Below are 16,733 nucleotides of genomic sequence, written 5' to 3'. Positions count from 1 at the left end.
TGGAAGATCCCACATGCCGCGGAGCAACTAAGCCCATGTGCCACAACTACTAAGCTGGCACTCTAGAGCCCGTGAGCCACAACTACTGAAGCCCGGCTCCTAGAGCCCGTGCTCTACAACAAGAGAAGCCACCGCAACGAGAAGACGGCGCACCGCAACAAAGAGCAGCCCCCGCTCGCCGCAACTAGAGAAAGCCTGCACACAGCAACGAAGACCCAGTGCAGTCAAAAATAAATAAATAAAATAAATAATAATAAATTTTTTAATGTAATAGAAAATCTATAGAGAAAACCGTACCATTTAACTGCTTAAAGAATCTTTTGAATGTTTCATTTATTCAAATATGTCATATGTAAGAGATATGGATTTGAAAACAAAAATGTGTTTCATTAGGCCATTGTGAACAAATTACCAAATCTGTTTGTTTCCAAAGAAGCAGCGTGGGTAAAGTTTATCACTGTTAACCAGTTACCAACTGCTTTATGAAAGCAGCCTGGAATTCCACCAAGAAGTTGAAGGTACTTGTAAACAGACAAAATGGAAAGAACCAAGAATTTCCAGATATCATACATAGCTCTTACTCAGGACCTTGGGTTAAAAATACTCGAAAAGCACGAAAGAAGGGAAATACTAGATAGTCGTCATAAATTTATCTTTGAAATCAGTTCCATTCAGGTGAAGGAAAGCAGAAATAACATTGCTGTGTTTGGCACAAACAGTGATTAAGTGACCGTCGTTAGTGTTCCCTTGGGGAAATAATACCTATAGGCTGCTGTCTGAAACTGTGGTTGAAGCTGTGCAGCTGAAATGTGCACAGACACGTAGGATGTGAATTGCACACTCTGTCGGGGAGAGCAACCGGCTCGTCAGTGTTCCAGATTCATCTCTGGCCGCAGTGTGAAAGACCAACCGGAAGTGGAGAGCCTGGAGGCCAGGAGGCCCATAGGCTGTTGTCATCGTCCAGTTTTCAGCTGGGAGTGAGAAGTGGGAAATCCCGCAAGAGGTGCTGCGTGCAGGCTCTGTGGGGCCCAGCCTCCAGCATGAGGAAGAAATCAACGGTGGTCACTGCTTTTTCCGGCCAGCCTGACCAGGAGTCATGATAGTGCTAACTGATCAAAGGGCACAGAGGACTCATTCTCTGGAGGATCGGTTATGACGTCTGTGCTATATTATTAGATCTTTACAGCAGCCTACAAAATCAGTAGTAGTGTCCCCACCTTACAGATGAGGAAACTGTTGTGCAGCACATGGTTTGATTCTAGGTCTGTCCAGCTCTGGAGCTCGCTCTTTCCTCAGTGTTACCCTGCCTCGCATGTGGGAGAATTCAGAGGAGGACCGGGCTGAGAAAGGCCTTAACTCTGAGCTTGGGAATGTGAGCCTGCTAAACTCGTAGGACATCCATGCAGGCAGCTGTCTGCAGACCCCGAGTGGGGCTGGGACTAGGAAGCGTCCTGGAAGAGGTGACCGTTAAGTCCTGAGCGTGTGTGACCTCAGAGCGGAGAATGTAGAGTGAGGTGGGTAAGCCAGAGTCTAGAGAACAGGTTCGCTTAAGGGACCAAGCTGAGGGTGAGAAGCCAGGGGCTGAAAGAAGGAGCAGGTAGAGAAGGAGAAGCACGGCAGAGTGCGGGCGGTGGGCTCGGGGCAGAGCACGCAGCATCCATCTCCTTGAGGCGTCCTCAGGTGCCACAGGGGCCGCGGGGAGCCCCTTAAACTTGCAGGTCACTGGGGACCGAGGCTGCGGAACAGAAGACGTGAATGGGAAATGCAGAGTTGGTGGCAGCAGAGAAAAATTGCTCTTCTGGGATGTCTGATGATTAAGGAAGGAAACTGGTTTGAGGTTAGCTTGAGGGTGAAAATGTGTCTGTCTGCACAAGTAGGACCTGAAATACCAGTGTCATAAGTCACAGAGCCCCTCACATTCCAGCACCTCAGGCTGCCTCAGGTCCGGGAGAAGGATGTGCTTGAGATGGTCGTTATTATTCAAGTAGAGGTTAAGAATCATGAAAGGCTGGGCTAGGTAAGGGTGTAAGTTCACGCAAACCGTAACCCCTCAGCCCTGGGTGAACTTTCTGCTCTGTTCCTTCCTGGGAGTCACAAGAGGAGGCCAGGTTTTAGAAGCGCTGTCCCCACTGTCCGCCCCCCCAGAACGGGAAAGCTGAGGTAGCGTCATGAAGTGGACACAGTGGGGCCCCTGGTGACCTCACTGTCACACATGCAGCACCAAGGCTCAGGTGCTCTGCAGCGCGGTCACGTGGTGGCCCCGACTGACACTGAACGTCCTCGTCCCCTTTCCTTCTTCAGTCCTCTTCTCGGGGAGACTCAGGGCCACCCAGCAGTCTCCTTTCTGTGTGGGCAGCCTCTGCTCCTGCACCTGTTGAGCAAACCTGCCTCAAAAGCTTTTCAAGTACTTGTTTTAACGTAATAGTTGAACACTCTGAATTTACAGAACACTTTCTAAATACTACAGTTTTTTCCTTAAATGTTTGGGAAATTCTTAGATGACCAATCCATGAATTAAGGAAACAAGAAAAAGAATGTTAGGATACATCACTGATTTTTTTTTTAAGTTTAAGTTTATAAAGCTCAACCTTCTAAGCCTATAAAGGGTTCTTTGTGCTGATCTTAGGAATAAAACACTAAACTTGATAACCCATGAGCATGATGCAGTTTGTCGATTTAAAATAACAGCATAGGGGACTTCCGGTGGCGCAGTGGTTGAGAATCCGCCTGCCAATGCAGGGGACACGGGTTCGATCCCTGGTCTGGGAAGTTCCCACATGCTGCAGAGCAACTAAGCCCATGCGTCACAACTACTAAGCCTGCACTCTAGAGCCCGCGAGCCACAACTACTGGGCCCGCACACCTAGAGGCTGTGCTCCACAACAAGAGACGTCACCGCCTTACAGATGAGGAAACTGTTATGCAGCGCATGGTTTGATTCTAAGTCTGTCCAGCTCTGGAGCTCGCTCTTTCTTCAGTGTTACCCTGCCTCGCATGTGGGAGAATTCAGAGGAGGACCGGGCTGAGAAAGGCTGCACACTGCAATGAAGAGTAGCCCCCGCTCGCCGCAACTAGAGAAAGCCTGTGCACAGCAATGCAGACCCAACACAGCCAAAAATAAATAAATAAATTTTTTTTAAATAAAAAGTAAAATAACAGCATAGAGGAGAAAAAACTATGCTTACATTAATTATTTAAATAATTATTTCATTTCCATGGTCCTTGTGTTAGGACACCTAAGTTTGTAGCATCTTCTACTTGAAAGTTTTTTGTTTTTGTGGTACGCAGGCCTCTCACTGTTGTGGCCTCTCCTGTTGCGGAGCACAGGCTCTGGATGCGCAGGCTCAGCCGCCATGGCTCACGGGCCCAGCCGCTCCGGGACATGTGAGACCTTCCCGGACCAGGGCACGAACCCGCGTCCCCTGCATCAGCAGGCGGACTCTCAACCACTGCGCCACCAGGGAAGCCCTGAAAGTTTATTGAAAGCACCAAACAGTTCTTTTCAGATCAGAAAAGCATATTTAAAAGGCAGGGTTTTGTGGGTTTGTTCTTTTTTTCAGCTTATCTAAATGTTTCCCCTGTGCATTTTATTTGTTGCTAGAAAAGTAATGAGAGTTACTTTAATACCCAAAACATAGATATAACAACGTGATTTGAACAGCAAATGCAAAAGTAATGAAGAAATGTATTAATATAAAGTCTTGTAAAGATGTCCTAAAATACAAATTGCCTTAGTTTATTACTTTTGTGTTTTGTGGTACATTCCTGTCTTATTAATATCCAGATCTACAAACTGTGTTGGTAAGTGTATCGCTTACTTCTTTCTCCCAAGAACAAGTAAAATAGCAACTAAGCGTATAAGCCATTCTCTGTCAGATAATAACACACAGTGCCAGCAATGATCAAAGCCAGTAATAGTAAGTCCATTTAATTTTTACCTTGATGGGTAGTACATCTGCTTATTGGGATGAGTGCCAGGGTTTCAGTGCAACTTCTTTAAACAATAAATAGATAGACTGACAAGTCTGTTTACTAGTATAAATTTCTCCTTAGGTGGTCCTCTGGTTTCACATTGTTTCCATACTGGTAAGAAGGACTGCTCTTAATGCAGTCAGGTTATAATTTTATCATGCTAAATACACCTGCTAGAGTTATTATTAAATATAAAGGCCTTCAGTAGAATTTATCCTTCTTGATTTTGGAACAGTGTTCTTACTCCAGAATTTAATAGTATGATCCATCCTGGAAGCAAAAATAAGTTAGATTGACCCTATGTACTTTCTTCATTTTCAGCCTGAAATTGAAAGTATGGATCAGTATAAAGTCAGTCAATTTGTTGGTAGTTTTTTAGACATTCAGAATTTGTATTTGAATGTGTCTTCCTGCTTCTTTTACCGCTTATGTATAAAAGCTTTACCTTTTTTGGTTTCTCTAAGAAAGCACCCCTGTTTCTGCCAGACTTTGCTCTTACCTCCACCTAGAATGCCCTTTCCCCCATCTGAAATTCTCTTATTTATTTGTTCACTTGTTTGTTACCTCTGGCCCATTAGAATGTAAGTTAACAACAGCAAGGATGTTATCTTTCCGTAACCACTATATCCCAGCACTTAGAATGGTTGCAGGAGAGGCACTTAGTCCGTTGCTGTCATGAATCAGCATCATGCACAAGCCATCTTAGAAAGTATCTTGGTAGACCAGAGAGACCTTTTGGCCTAAGAGGATACCTGGATACAAAATAGTTTCTAATGGGGCTATTATAGAACTAAATATACAGCACTGTAATTTCAACATGCACCAACCTGGGTAACACTCTCCCTGAGTCCAGACCAAAATGTTCTAGATACGACTCTGACAGGACAAGCTTTATGTGGCACTAAACCCACATGGGTAGACTTTAGGACAGACCCTTGTTCTAAATTACACTAAATTGGAATAAGCCAGTACTGTAAAAAGCCTCCTAAAAAATTCGTATTTCAGTCAACTAATCCTATTTGCTTTTTTGTTTCGTTTGTTTGGTTTTAACTATTTATCATAACTATGTGAAGGTTATTATAACATTATTAAGTGTCTTATAATAAAAAAGATGTTTTGAATTTTCTATAAAATTTATCATTTTATGACTAACATCTATTGTTTTTTTAATTATATGATAAATTTTGACTAATTTTCAGTACTTGATCTAGCAAAAACAAACAACAAAAGGAGATCCATATTACCAGTATTAGCAATGAAAAGAGAGAAATCACCAGAGATCCTAGAGGTATCAGAAGGATAAAAATGGAATGTGAACAACTGATTCGTATGTGACTATTAACCTGATAACTCAGATGACTGGACAAGTGCCTTAAAAAAGCAAAACTCACGGCTTCCCTGGTGGCGCAGTGGTTGAGAGTCTGCCTGCCGATGCAGGGGACACAGGTTCGTGCCCCAGTCCGGGAAGATCCCACATGCCGCGGAGCGGCTGGGCCCATGAGCCATGGCCGCTTAGCCTGCGCGTCTGGAGCCTGTGCTCTGCAACGGGAGAGGCCACAACAGTGAGAGGCCCGCGTACCGCAAAAAAAAAAAAAAAAAAAAAAAAAAAGCAAAACTTACCAAAACAAGAGGTGGGGTAGAAATCTAAATAGTCCTGTATCAAAGGATTGGGTTTGTTATCAAAAACTTTCCCACAAAGAAATGTCCAGGCTCAGATGGTTTCACTGGTGAAATCTGTCAAACTGTGCCCAGTTTGCATAGTTTCTTTCAGAAAATACAAGAAAAAGGAACATTTCCCTCATGTTATGAGACCAACATATCCCTGATAACTAAAACTTGGCAAAAACCTAACAGGAGAAGTAAATTATAGACCAACTTTCCTCATGAACAGAGGTATGAAAATACCTAACCAGATAGAACAAAACACATCAAGCACCATATAAAACAATACATCACAACCAAGTGAGATTTATCCAAGGAATACAAAATTCATTTCATGGTTGAAAATCAGTCAGTGCAGTCCATCATATTAACAGAATAAAGGAGAAACCAACATGATCATATCAGAACATGCAGACAGAGCATCTAACAAAATAAGCACTTTTGTGTAAAACTCAGAGTAGGAATAGGAGAGAACTTCTTCAAACTGATAAAGGGCATTTACAAAAAAATTTTTTTAATGTCATGCTACAACACAAAATACTGAATGCTTTCCCCTTAATCAGGAACAAGGCAAAGGATGTCTTTTCTTACCTCTGCTGTTTAACAGTTTACTGGAGATTCTGAAGATAACAGCAATACAGGAAAAGAAAATAGAGAGATAAAAATATTAGAAAGGAAGAAGTATATTTGACTTTATTCACAGATAATATGACTAAGGAACCAACAACAAAATCAAAGCATAGAAGATCAGTATGGAAAAATCTATTGTATTTCCATATAATTAGTAGCAAACATTTGGAAAATGAAATTAAGATCAGTTCTTTTTGGATGGTATAAAACAAGTAGAAATAAATTTAACAAAAAACATACACCAAAAACTTCAGACATCGCTGGTAGAAATTCAAGGAGGCCTCAGTAAATGGCGGAATATACCATGTTAATGGATTAGAAGATTTAGTTCTTCCCAAATTGGTCTAGAGATTAAACTTTGCCAAGCAAAATCCCAGCAGTCTTTTTTTATAGAAGTTGACAAGCCGATTTTAAAATGTTTGTTAATTTATTTTTGGCTGCATTGGGTAGTTGAGGCGAGCAGGGGCTACTCTTCGTTGCAGTGCACGGGCTTCTTGCAGTGGCTTCTCTTTTGCAGAGCACGGGCTCTAGGCGTGCAGGCTTCAGTAGCTGTGGCATATGGGCTTAGCTGCTCCACGACATGTGGGATCTTCCCAGACCAGGGCTCGAACTCATGTCCCCTGCATTGGCAGGCAGATTCTTAACCACTGCGCCACCAGGGAAGTCCCTAAAGTGTATATTTAAAAGCAGAGGACCTGGGACTTGCCTGGTGGTGCAATGTTAAGAATCCGCCTGCCAATGCAGGGGACAAGGGTTCGAGCCCAGGTCCGGGAAGATCCCACATGCTGCAGAGCAACTAAGCCCGTGCGCCGCAACTACTGAGCCTGCGCTCTAGAGCCCACAAGCCACAACTACTGAGCCCACGTGCCACAACTACTGCAGCCCACGTGCCTAGACCCTGTGCTCCGCAACAAAGAGAAGCCCCTGCAAGGAGAAGCCTGCGCACTGCAACTAAGAGTAGCCCCCGCTCGCCACAACTAGAGAAAGCCCACGTGCAGCAAGGAAGACCCAACGCAGCCAAATAAATAAATAAATTTATAAAAGAAAAAAAAGACAGAAAGAAAAAAGCAGAGGACCTGGGAATTCCCTGGCGGTCCAGTGGTTAGGACTCTGCACTTCCACTGCAGGGAGCCTAAGACCCCTGGTTGGGGAACTGAGATCCAGCAAGCCATGAGGCGTGGCCCAAATAAATAAATAAATAAAAGCAAAGGACCTAAAATACTCAAATCAATCTTGAGAAACAAGAACAAATCTGGTTGACTCTCACACTACCTGACTTTAAGACACTACAAAGCTATAGTAACAGTGACACTGTGATATTGCCCACAGGATGGACAAGTAGATAGTGGAGGATAGTAAAGAGTCCACGCTTACATGGTCACTTAATTTTCAATAAAGACACCAAATCAGTTAATGGGAAAAGTCTTTTCAACAAATGACACTAGAACAAACGGATAGGATGTATATATGAAAACGATTAGTCATAACCTCTGCCTCACACCACATACAAAAATGTATTTGAAAAAAAATGTATTTGAGATGTATTATATATCTAAACATAAAAACTAAAACCACTAGGCTTCTGGGAAAAAATATAAGAGAATATCTTCAGAATCTAGGGTAGGCAGAGTTGCTTAGGGCACTAAAAGCAGTAACCGTAAAAGAAAAACCTGATAAAGTAGTCATCATCAAAATTAATAACTTCTGTTTATTAAGAAAACGAATAGGCAAATTGTAGGATAAGAGAAAATATTTTCCAAACATATCTAACAAAAGGCTTGTATCCAGAATATATAACAAATGCTTACAACTTAATAGTTTTTAAAAAATTTTTTAAGTACGCAAAAGACTACAACAGAAACTTCACGAGAGAAAATGTACAAATGGGAGATAGCACTTGAAAAAGTGCTCCACGTGAGTTCTCAGGGAAATGCAAGTTAAAACCACAGTGAAGTAGTACAGTACTTCCAACAGAATGGCTGAAATTAAAAAAACTGATCACACCAAATGGTGAGGATGTGAAGGAACGAGAATTCACTTTGGAAGAGGGTTTGGTGGTTTCTTGTAAAGTTGCACAGACCTAACTGTTCCCCTCCTGGGTATTTATTCAAGAGAAATATTAAAACATGTCAAAAACAGGAAAGTTGGTGGCAGAGCTGTGCTGTACAACATAATGGGTGTAGTTAGCAATATGGTACCCTGCACTTGAAACTCCGTTAAGAGGCTGAGTGTCATGCTAAGTGTTCTTACCACCAAAAAAAAAACCCCAAACAAACAAAAACAGAGGTGATTGATACGTTTATTACCTCGATTGTGGTGATGTATCATGGGTGTATGCCTAGGTACAAATTCATCAAAACGTGTACATTATTGTGTGCAATGTTCTGTATATTAAGTATACCTCAGTAAAGCTGGGAAAACGGAAAGTTTATGGCAGCTTGATTCACAGTAGCCAAAAACTGGAGACAGCAATGCAAACATCTATCATGAGTGAATGGATAAATATTGGTGTATTTATACAAATGGGATACAACTCAGCAATAAGTGAGAACAAACTACTGATATGCAGACAACATGGATAAATCACAAAATCATTATACTGAGTGAAAAGAGACGCAAAGGAACACGTACTCCTTGATACCATTTATTTGAATTTGTAAACTAAGTGAAACTAATTTGATTCTGCCTCTGTGGGGATGCAGCTAGAATGCATTGCCTGGGAATTGACACAAGAAGCATTCTGAGGAAAGGAAATGTTCTGCTCTGTGGCAGAGGATTGGTTACTCAGGTTAAAACTGTATGGCTAAGATGTGTACGTTTCAGTGGATAAAAATTTTTCCAGAAGAGATATAAATAATAATAATTGAGAAGGGAACCAAGAATAGGTAGTAGAAGTATAGCTGGACCGAGAATGGCAGGATACTGTGAACTGTGGAAGCTGAATAGTGTATATATGGTGGGTTATTATAGGAGTCTCTTTGCTATGTCTGAAATTTCTATTATTAAAAATTTTAAGAGGAGGTGTGGAAAACAAAGCAAGAAGTGTTTGGGTATTGAACTTGGCAGTATGTTGATGGTCAATTTAAAAATAAAGGATAAAACAAATGAAAGCTTTTCAACCTCATTCCCTAAAATAAGTGGGGGTGGGAGAATGTTGAAAAGTTTGAGGGCTTTAGAGAACTAGAGATAAACCATATGCCTAAAACAAATAAAATAGAAGCAACTACTTCATTAATTTGGAATTTAGTGGCAGCAGTTTTCAAACTATTAAGAAAGAAGTAGCCTAGAAAAAATGGGTGAAGGTTTGTCTCCTAATTGATTTGAATCCATAGTTTGAGATTTTGTCTACATTTAATTTTTTTTAAAAACTTTTTTTTTAATTTGCTTTCCATGTGAGGATTGGTACAAATGACTCTGAAAGGTAGGTAGGTTTTTTAATATACTCAGTCTGAAGGTACTGGTTTTTTTTTGTTTTTTTGGGTTTTTTTTGAAGGTACTATTGACAGTTTATAATTAGTAGAAATGTAGGCCTTTAAATTATTTTAATGCTTTGTAAATGCATAAGGAGAAAAAGGAAGAGCATTTATATGATACGAATAGCTTTTTAAGAGCTAGGTACTTGAAATGTGGTCATAAAGCACCAGAGATAGAAAAAGAAGAGAAGAGATAGAGAAGAAAAGAAGGGAATAAAAATTCTCTTGAAGAATGAGGGTAATCATGAAGTTTTTATACAGTGATGCCTTTAGAATATATATATGTGTGTGTATATATTTTATATAGATAGATAGATAGATACACACATAAAGTAAGCCAGCTTTCTTAGGAGAACAAATGATCCAACTCATAATAATCTTAATACTTGCATATCTGTTTTCTCCTTTGATTCATATATGATCTAAGGGGTAAAAACTAATATTAGGAGTTACAATGCAAAAATAATTTAATATTTAACAAATAACTAGTAAACATTTTATAATAAAAACTTAGCATCTGTTTTTTAGGTTGTTTTTTAAAATCCAGTAGACATGCATCTAAATTCATGTTTGCATTCTTTCTAGCTGCAGAAGATCATAAGTAAACAGGATGACTCGAAGACAAGAATAACTAATGAAACAGAATGCCAGGTATGTGCAAATGAACTAAATATTTCCAAGCAGATGTTATTTACAATAGCTTCTCTATTCTGTTTGCTCAAATAAGTATTCCCAAATAGTTGGGGAAATTAACAGTAACTTAATTTTTCTAAATATTTTAAATAGATTTTCTACATTCACATGATCCAGACCTCAAAAGACTCACAAGAGGATGTATGCAGGGCAGAGCTTTCCTCCCCATGACCCAGGTCCTGGGTATTCTTCCAGAGATATTTCATGTGTATATAAGCATGTATGTAAATAAGCAACTAAACATTTCCATGTGTTCTTTTTACCATTTTTATACAAGCGGTAGCATACTATACACTGTTCCATATCCTCTCATTTTTTCTTACCATATCCGAATATCTCATTCTTTTTAATGGCTCCGCAGTACTTCGCTGTATGGATGGATGTACCAGTTGATGTAACCATTCCCCATTTGAAAGATATTTAACATGTATCCAGTCTTTTGATATTGCAAATAATGCAGTTAGTAATCTGTAATCATATCACTTTATATATATGTGAATATATCCAAGGGGTAACTTCCCAGAAATTCACTTGCTGGGTCAAAAGGTATGAACATTTCTAAGGTTGTTGATAAACTTTGATAAATATTGGCACATATCTTCTGTAGAAAATGAACCAACTTTCATTCCCACCAGCAATGTATATCCTTAAATTTTCCATTGATAATCTTTTAATCAGTTGTAATTCCACAATTTGCTTTCTGTTAGATTTTCTTAAATTTCCAAATCATTTCATCTTTTAGAGCATGTCTGCTTCAAATTTTGCAAATTATTAAAATCACAATTTTTTTATATTTCGTTCCCTCTGAGCAGCCCTGTGCTGGACTTGTTTCACGTGTGTCCAGGCCCTCTAATGGTGCCCCGCCTCCCAGGTGTGCACCTCCTCTGTGTCCTCAGCTCCCTGCGTGTCCTGCCACACCACCTGCCCCTCCTTAGGGTAATCGTTTAATCGTCTGTGTCTTCTGGAGCGTGCGCATCCTCATTCTTTCTGAGGTCGTGTGAGGTTAGGGAGCAGGCCACGCGACCACCCTTACCTCTGATGCCAGCTGGAGGCTCAGGGGGCCCCCAGTATCACCTTGGGTCTGATAATTCATTGGAAGGACTCATAGCACTCCCCAAAAGTTGTTAGGTCCGGGGCTACGGTTTATTACAGCGAGAGGGTGCAGGTTAAAATCAGCCAAGGGGAGAGACTCATAGGCAGAATCCAGAGGTTCTGGTCATCCTCTCCCAGGGGAGTGTGGAAAGCACTGACTTTCCCAGCAGTGACTGTGACAGCACACACGGAGTAGTGCTAGCCAGGGCTTTGGTGTCCAGAGACTGTTGGGGTCAGCCATGGAAACCTGGTTGGCTGTCCTCGTGGCTGACCTCAGACTCTAGGCCTTCTGGAGGTCAAGCTGATACGCTATGGCCCAAAGCCTCCACCCCAAATCTCATTGTTGGACTACCTGTTGTGGCCCAAGGCCCCCAGGTAAACAAAGACACCTTCTCTTAGGGACCACCTCCTAGCAGCCCAGGGCAAAGGCCAGACATCTGGGTAAGGTTAATTCCTTACTATACAAGTTGTATCTGCATAGCCTGGTAAAGCACCAGGCGTACCCTATATACTCCGTAAATAGTTTTTAATGAATGAAAAAATACCTAATCTTATGGGTATAACACTTTTTTAAAACTTTTTTTTAATAGATTTATTTTATTAATTTATTTTTGGCTGCGCTGGGTCTTCGTTGCTGCGCGGGCTTTCTCTAGTTGCGGCGAGCGGGGGCTACTCTTCATTGCCGTGCGCGGGCTTCTCATTGCGGTGGCTTCTCTTGTTGCAGAGCACAGGCTCTAGGCGCGCAGGCTTCAGTAATTGTGGCATGTGAGCTCAGTAGTTGTGGCTCACGGGCTCTAGAGGGCAGGCTCAGCAGTTGTGGGCACAGGCTTACTTGCTCCGCAGCATGTGGGATCTTCCCAGACCAGGGCTCGAACCCGTGTCCCCTGCATTGGCAGGTGGATTCTTAACCACTGCGCCACCAGGGAAGCCCCAGATATAGCACTTTTAAACATTGACCTGCTCTTGGTCATTAAGACTGTTTCCAAATCTTTGCTGTACGATGCAGTAAATAGCTACATGTGTAAATTTAAGACAGAGATCTAAGAGTCAGGTTGTCGGGTGAAGACATGACTACTTGTAAGGCTTTGACCCATATTGTCAGGCTGCCTTCCACAAAGGTTGTAACAGTCTACGGGCCTGCCGGCAGTCTCTCCAGGGTTGCTATCTTTTTTGTTTTGTTTCTTAATCTGTGTCAGTATGACTGGGGGAAAGGTATCCCAGATTGTTTTTTAAGATAGTTATGTATACCATTCATGTTTCTTATTTTATAAATTTTCTGTTTCTTTTTTTTTAACATCTTTATTGGAGTATAATTGCTTTACAATGGTGTGTTAGTTTCTGCTTTATAACAAAGTGAATCAGCTATACGTATACACATATCCCCATATCCCCTCCCTCTTGTGTCTCCCTCACACCCAAATTTTCTGTTTCTGTTCTTTGGGAATTTCTTTAGGGTTTTTCTTCATATACTTGAGAATATTAACCTAGTGTCTGTCAAAATTATTGAAATATTTTTCAGATTTGTTTTTGTTTATGATGTTTTGGTTATAGATGTTTTTATTTTTAATGTAGTCATGTTTAGCTGTCTTTTTATTTATTCAGTTACTTTCATTCTTTAAAATGCCTTCCCCACATCAAAGTCAGTTGTTAAATACTAACCTATATGATCCTCTGATTTACTTATGGTTTTATTTTCTTACATATAATTTTTTCATTCATCTGAAATTTGTTTCTTAAGGGCATCCCTAGGGATATTTCATTACTTAACTTTTTTACTATTATAAATAGACTCTTTACCCTCAAAGGAAAAATTATTGCTGTTAAGCAGGAAATTCATTTAATTTTTAATGTTTCTGTACCAGTCTATCTTTACTGAATTTTCTTATTTTTTCTGTTGATTTTCCTGGTTGTTCTAAGTATAAAATTATTTCTAAATAATTAATCTTAGTTTATTCCTTTATGTATTGGACAAAATTACCCCCAAAAATGTTTAGTAATAGTGTTCTTGGTAGACATCCTGATCATATTCTAACCTTAACGAGAATACATACGGTTTTGTGTTTTAGTATATCTCCTGAGCATTTATATGGGAATTAAGAAAAAACTCCAGGCATGACTTCCTGCCCACACTTGTGTGGAAGTCCAGTTAAAATCCACATTTGTATTTATAGTGGCTATTTTATAAAATTATTAGACACAAAGTCAAGTGTTTAAGAGTCAGTACTGTGGAAGGCTCTGTGTCAGTCAGCCCCACTGGGACCACCGCTTCCTCCCCATGAGCCGACCCCTTGGCAGGGGCGATGAGGTGTGGGCGAGCCCCCTGCAGCCCTAGGGCCGTGGCCGGCTGGTTGCTGGATGTGTGGGTGACTTGCCTGCGCTGAGTCTCTGCAGTCTGTCCCCTCCAGAACCTGAGGCTGCGCTCGTCTCTGCCTGGCCTCCCGGGAGCTGTCCCCATGTCCGCACGGCCGGTGTCGAGCAGAGACTGAGCAGAGTGTCCGCTTGCAGATGCAGCCCTGCTCACGGGCTGGGAGGCTGGGCCCCCGTCCCACCTCAGGCTCTTTTCAAGTCTGTCGCTGCCTTCCCCGGGCCAGCTCTGGTTCTGAGCTGCAGGTGGTCACGTTTTGATGCCCTGCCCTGCAGCCCTTGCTGGAGGACTAAACTGTGCTCACTTTCCTGTGCTGCCGTAAAGGCCCTAGACCACAGCCCACTCCGCCCTCCAAGGCGCATTCCCCTCTCTGGGCTCCCGATCATCCTTCAGTTGAACAGTGCCCAGAAGGTTCTAAGTCCGGAAGCCGGCCCGCCCTCTGCCTGAGCCCACACGCTGTCTCGGAGCCTCGCGGGTACCAGCCACCTTCTCGCCCACTACACCCAGGCTTTCATGAGTTCTCACCATGTGACAGTCACCCCACCTGCTGCTGTATCTGGGAAGTGGGGGCAGGATTGGGGAGCAGGCTGGACCATCCAGTGCCTGAATTTCTTTCTGCAGATGCTCTTTTTCAGATTATTTGGTTTAAGTTTGTACCCCCATTTGTTGTTTAGTTGCTGCTGATAATCTTTTTAGCAGCTCTGTTTTGTTATTATTTTTGTTTATTTTATTGGAGATTTGAAGGAGGAAGAGTCTATGAATCTGCTTCTCTCGTAGCCTTGAATGGAATCCTCAGCCGGTAACTTTATAACTAGGAAAAGCTAGTGCTTTATTTCTAGCATTCAGCAAAAGGTCCAAGACTTCCCTGCTTTAATTCTCTCAGTCCTGCTTTACTAGAAAATGCCTAAGGGTCACATTTGAAAATAACTCATCTCACTATTCTAAGCTCTCTTTTTGGCCTGATCCAAAATGTCGTTCACTGCTAAAGTCCACCTTGGGTCCTTTGAGCGTTTTAGCCCTGTTGTTTTCCTCCCGCTTGAGCCATGATATAGAAGAGTGTCATGCAGAGTAACAGACAGAATGGCGACATCTGTTCTCGCCCTCTTGTTGTTGTTACAAGAATCTTTTGTGGGTATTGTCCTAAGAATTCCAGGCTACAGGATCCATTTTTTGTTCTTGGTTATATAATTACTTGAAATTATTGTATCATTTTTTTACAGGAACCAACAGTGAAAGAACCTGAAATTAACACAACCCTTCAGATACGTTTCTTTGGAAAAAGAGGAGAAAGAAAACTTCACTATAAAGAATTTCGAAGGTAAATGCAAATATTTATATTCATTTAGGGAAATTTTATAGGTAAGAGGTAAAGAAACAACTGAATACATTTATTTATGTCCCAGAACTTCAGGCCATAAAACCAGATACAGTATCTCAGAGAGCAAAACCTGTGAAATGTAAACTAAAGTTACTATGCTCAAAAATACCTCTAACCTATTATGAAAAGTAGTATTCATTTTACAGACTACAATAATTAGTAACTTACTGTTTGCAGCTAGAAGAGAGAGATGCCCCTCGTATCAGTTAGTTCTTAATTCACAACAAACCAGCCCAACTTAAAACAGTGACCATTCGTTATTGCCATGAGTCTTTGGGTCAGCTGGGTGCTTCTCCAGCGGGGGCCAGAATCGGGCCTTCTAGACTGGACGGGCCCCTGCTGTTGCCGTCTGCTGATGGTTGGCAGGAGCTGGGGCCGGCTCTGCTGAGACGGCACAGCTGGGACAGCCCAGCTCTGCTCCCGCCGTCCCCGCCCCCAGCCCAGGGGTCGGCAGCCCTTCTTTGTAAAGGGCCAGGCAGTGAGTACGGTCTCTGTCCTGGCTGCGCAGCTCAGCCGTCACAGCGTGAAAGCAGCTGTGGACAGCACAGGCCTCTTGATGCGTTGGTACGTGGTGGGCGTGTCTGTGGTCCAGTCCAGCTTGCGGGCGTCGCTGCACTCACGGACGTCGCTGCACTCACGTCTTCATCTGCAGGGAGGGAATCGCACTTACAGTCTGTGGCATCGTAAGCACCGCAGTGCCGTGTCCTGTTCACCTCCTCCCCGGCAAGCACAACTCCATGCGGAACCAGACACTGTGCTGGCGGGCCTCCCCACTAACCAGAGTCTTAGAACAAATACCAGGAAGCAGCTCAGAATGGTGGAAAAGCACCGATTTGGGAGGAAGGAGACGCCTCTTGTCAACTCAGTGCAGCTAACTAAAGACTGACGGAGTGTATTCCACGTGCTGCTATGTGCCGGGCTGTGCCTCAGACGCAGGGCTGGTCCCTCCTGGGAACCATCTAGTAAACGTGCAGAGAACATTTAAACGCATTCGGTCAGTGCTATCACAGGTGGATAGGGTTTGGGGCAGCGCAGAAGATCACTTCTGGAGTGGGTGATCAGGAAGCTTTCTGGGGGAAATAGCCCTACGCCGATCTTGACAGGTGAGCAGGAATTAGCCAGGGAGAAATGGTCGGGGAGGGAGGGACGGAGAACAGCACGAGGAAGGACACGCGGGAGAACATATGGCTTGTCCAGGAATCAGAGAGGGCAGGCATGGTAGAGAAATAAACAAGCATGAGGGGTGGGCAGAGGTGAAGGTGGAGGCCTGGGAGGCGTATGCTTCCCGTGTGAGGGCTCACGCACCAGAAGGTCCAGCTTGAGTTACGCCGTAAGGGAGTAACTCCCTTACGGCAGGCGTCCCGCGCTTGGTTGCCTGGTCAGATGGGCGTCACTCTGGCAAGGTGGTGTGCAACGACAAGGGGGATCCGATGCGACACGAGCCCGCTGGGCTACTGCAGATGAGGAA

General features: G+C 42.6%; 1 protein-coding gene across 1 annotated transcript in view; it reads left to right on the top strand.

Moving 5' to 3' along the window:
• MICU2 (mitochondrial calcium uptake 2) overlaps positions 1-16,733 on the top strand; it is an 85,965-nt gene that overhangs the window by 60,216 nt on the left and 9,016 nt on the right. Inside the window, exons 7-8 of the mRNA XM_079903370.1 lie at positions 10,323-10,388; positions 15,108-15,205. Coding sequence (XP_079759496.1) covers positions 10,323-10,388; positions 15,108-15,205 — 164 coding nt within the window. The remainder of the gene's footprint in view (positions 1-10,322; positions 10,389-15,107; positions 15,206-16,733) is intronic.

The sequence above is a fragment of the Stenella coeruleoalba genome, assembly GCF_951394435.1.
Source record: "Stenella coeruleoalba genome assembly, chromosome: 18".
NCBI classification, from domain to species: Eukaryota; Metazoa; Chordata; class Mammalia; order Artiodactyla; family Delphinidae; genus Stenella; species Stenella coeruleoalba.
The sequence above is the reverse complement of the archived record's forward strand: the minus strand, read 5'-3'. Positions and strand labels throughout refer to the sequence as shown.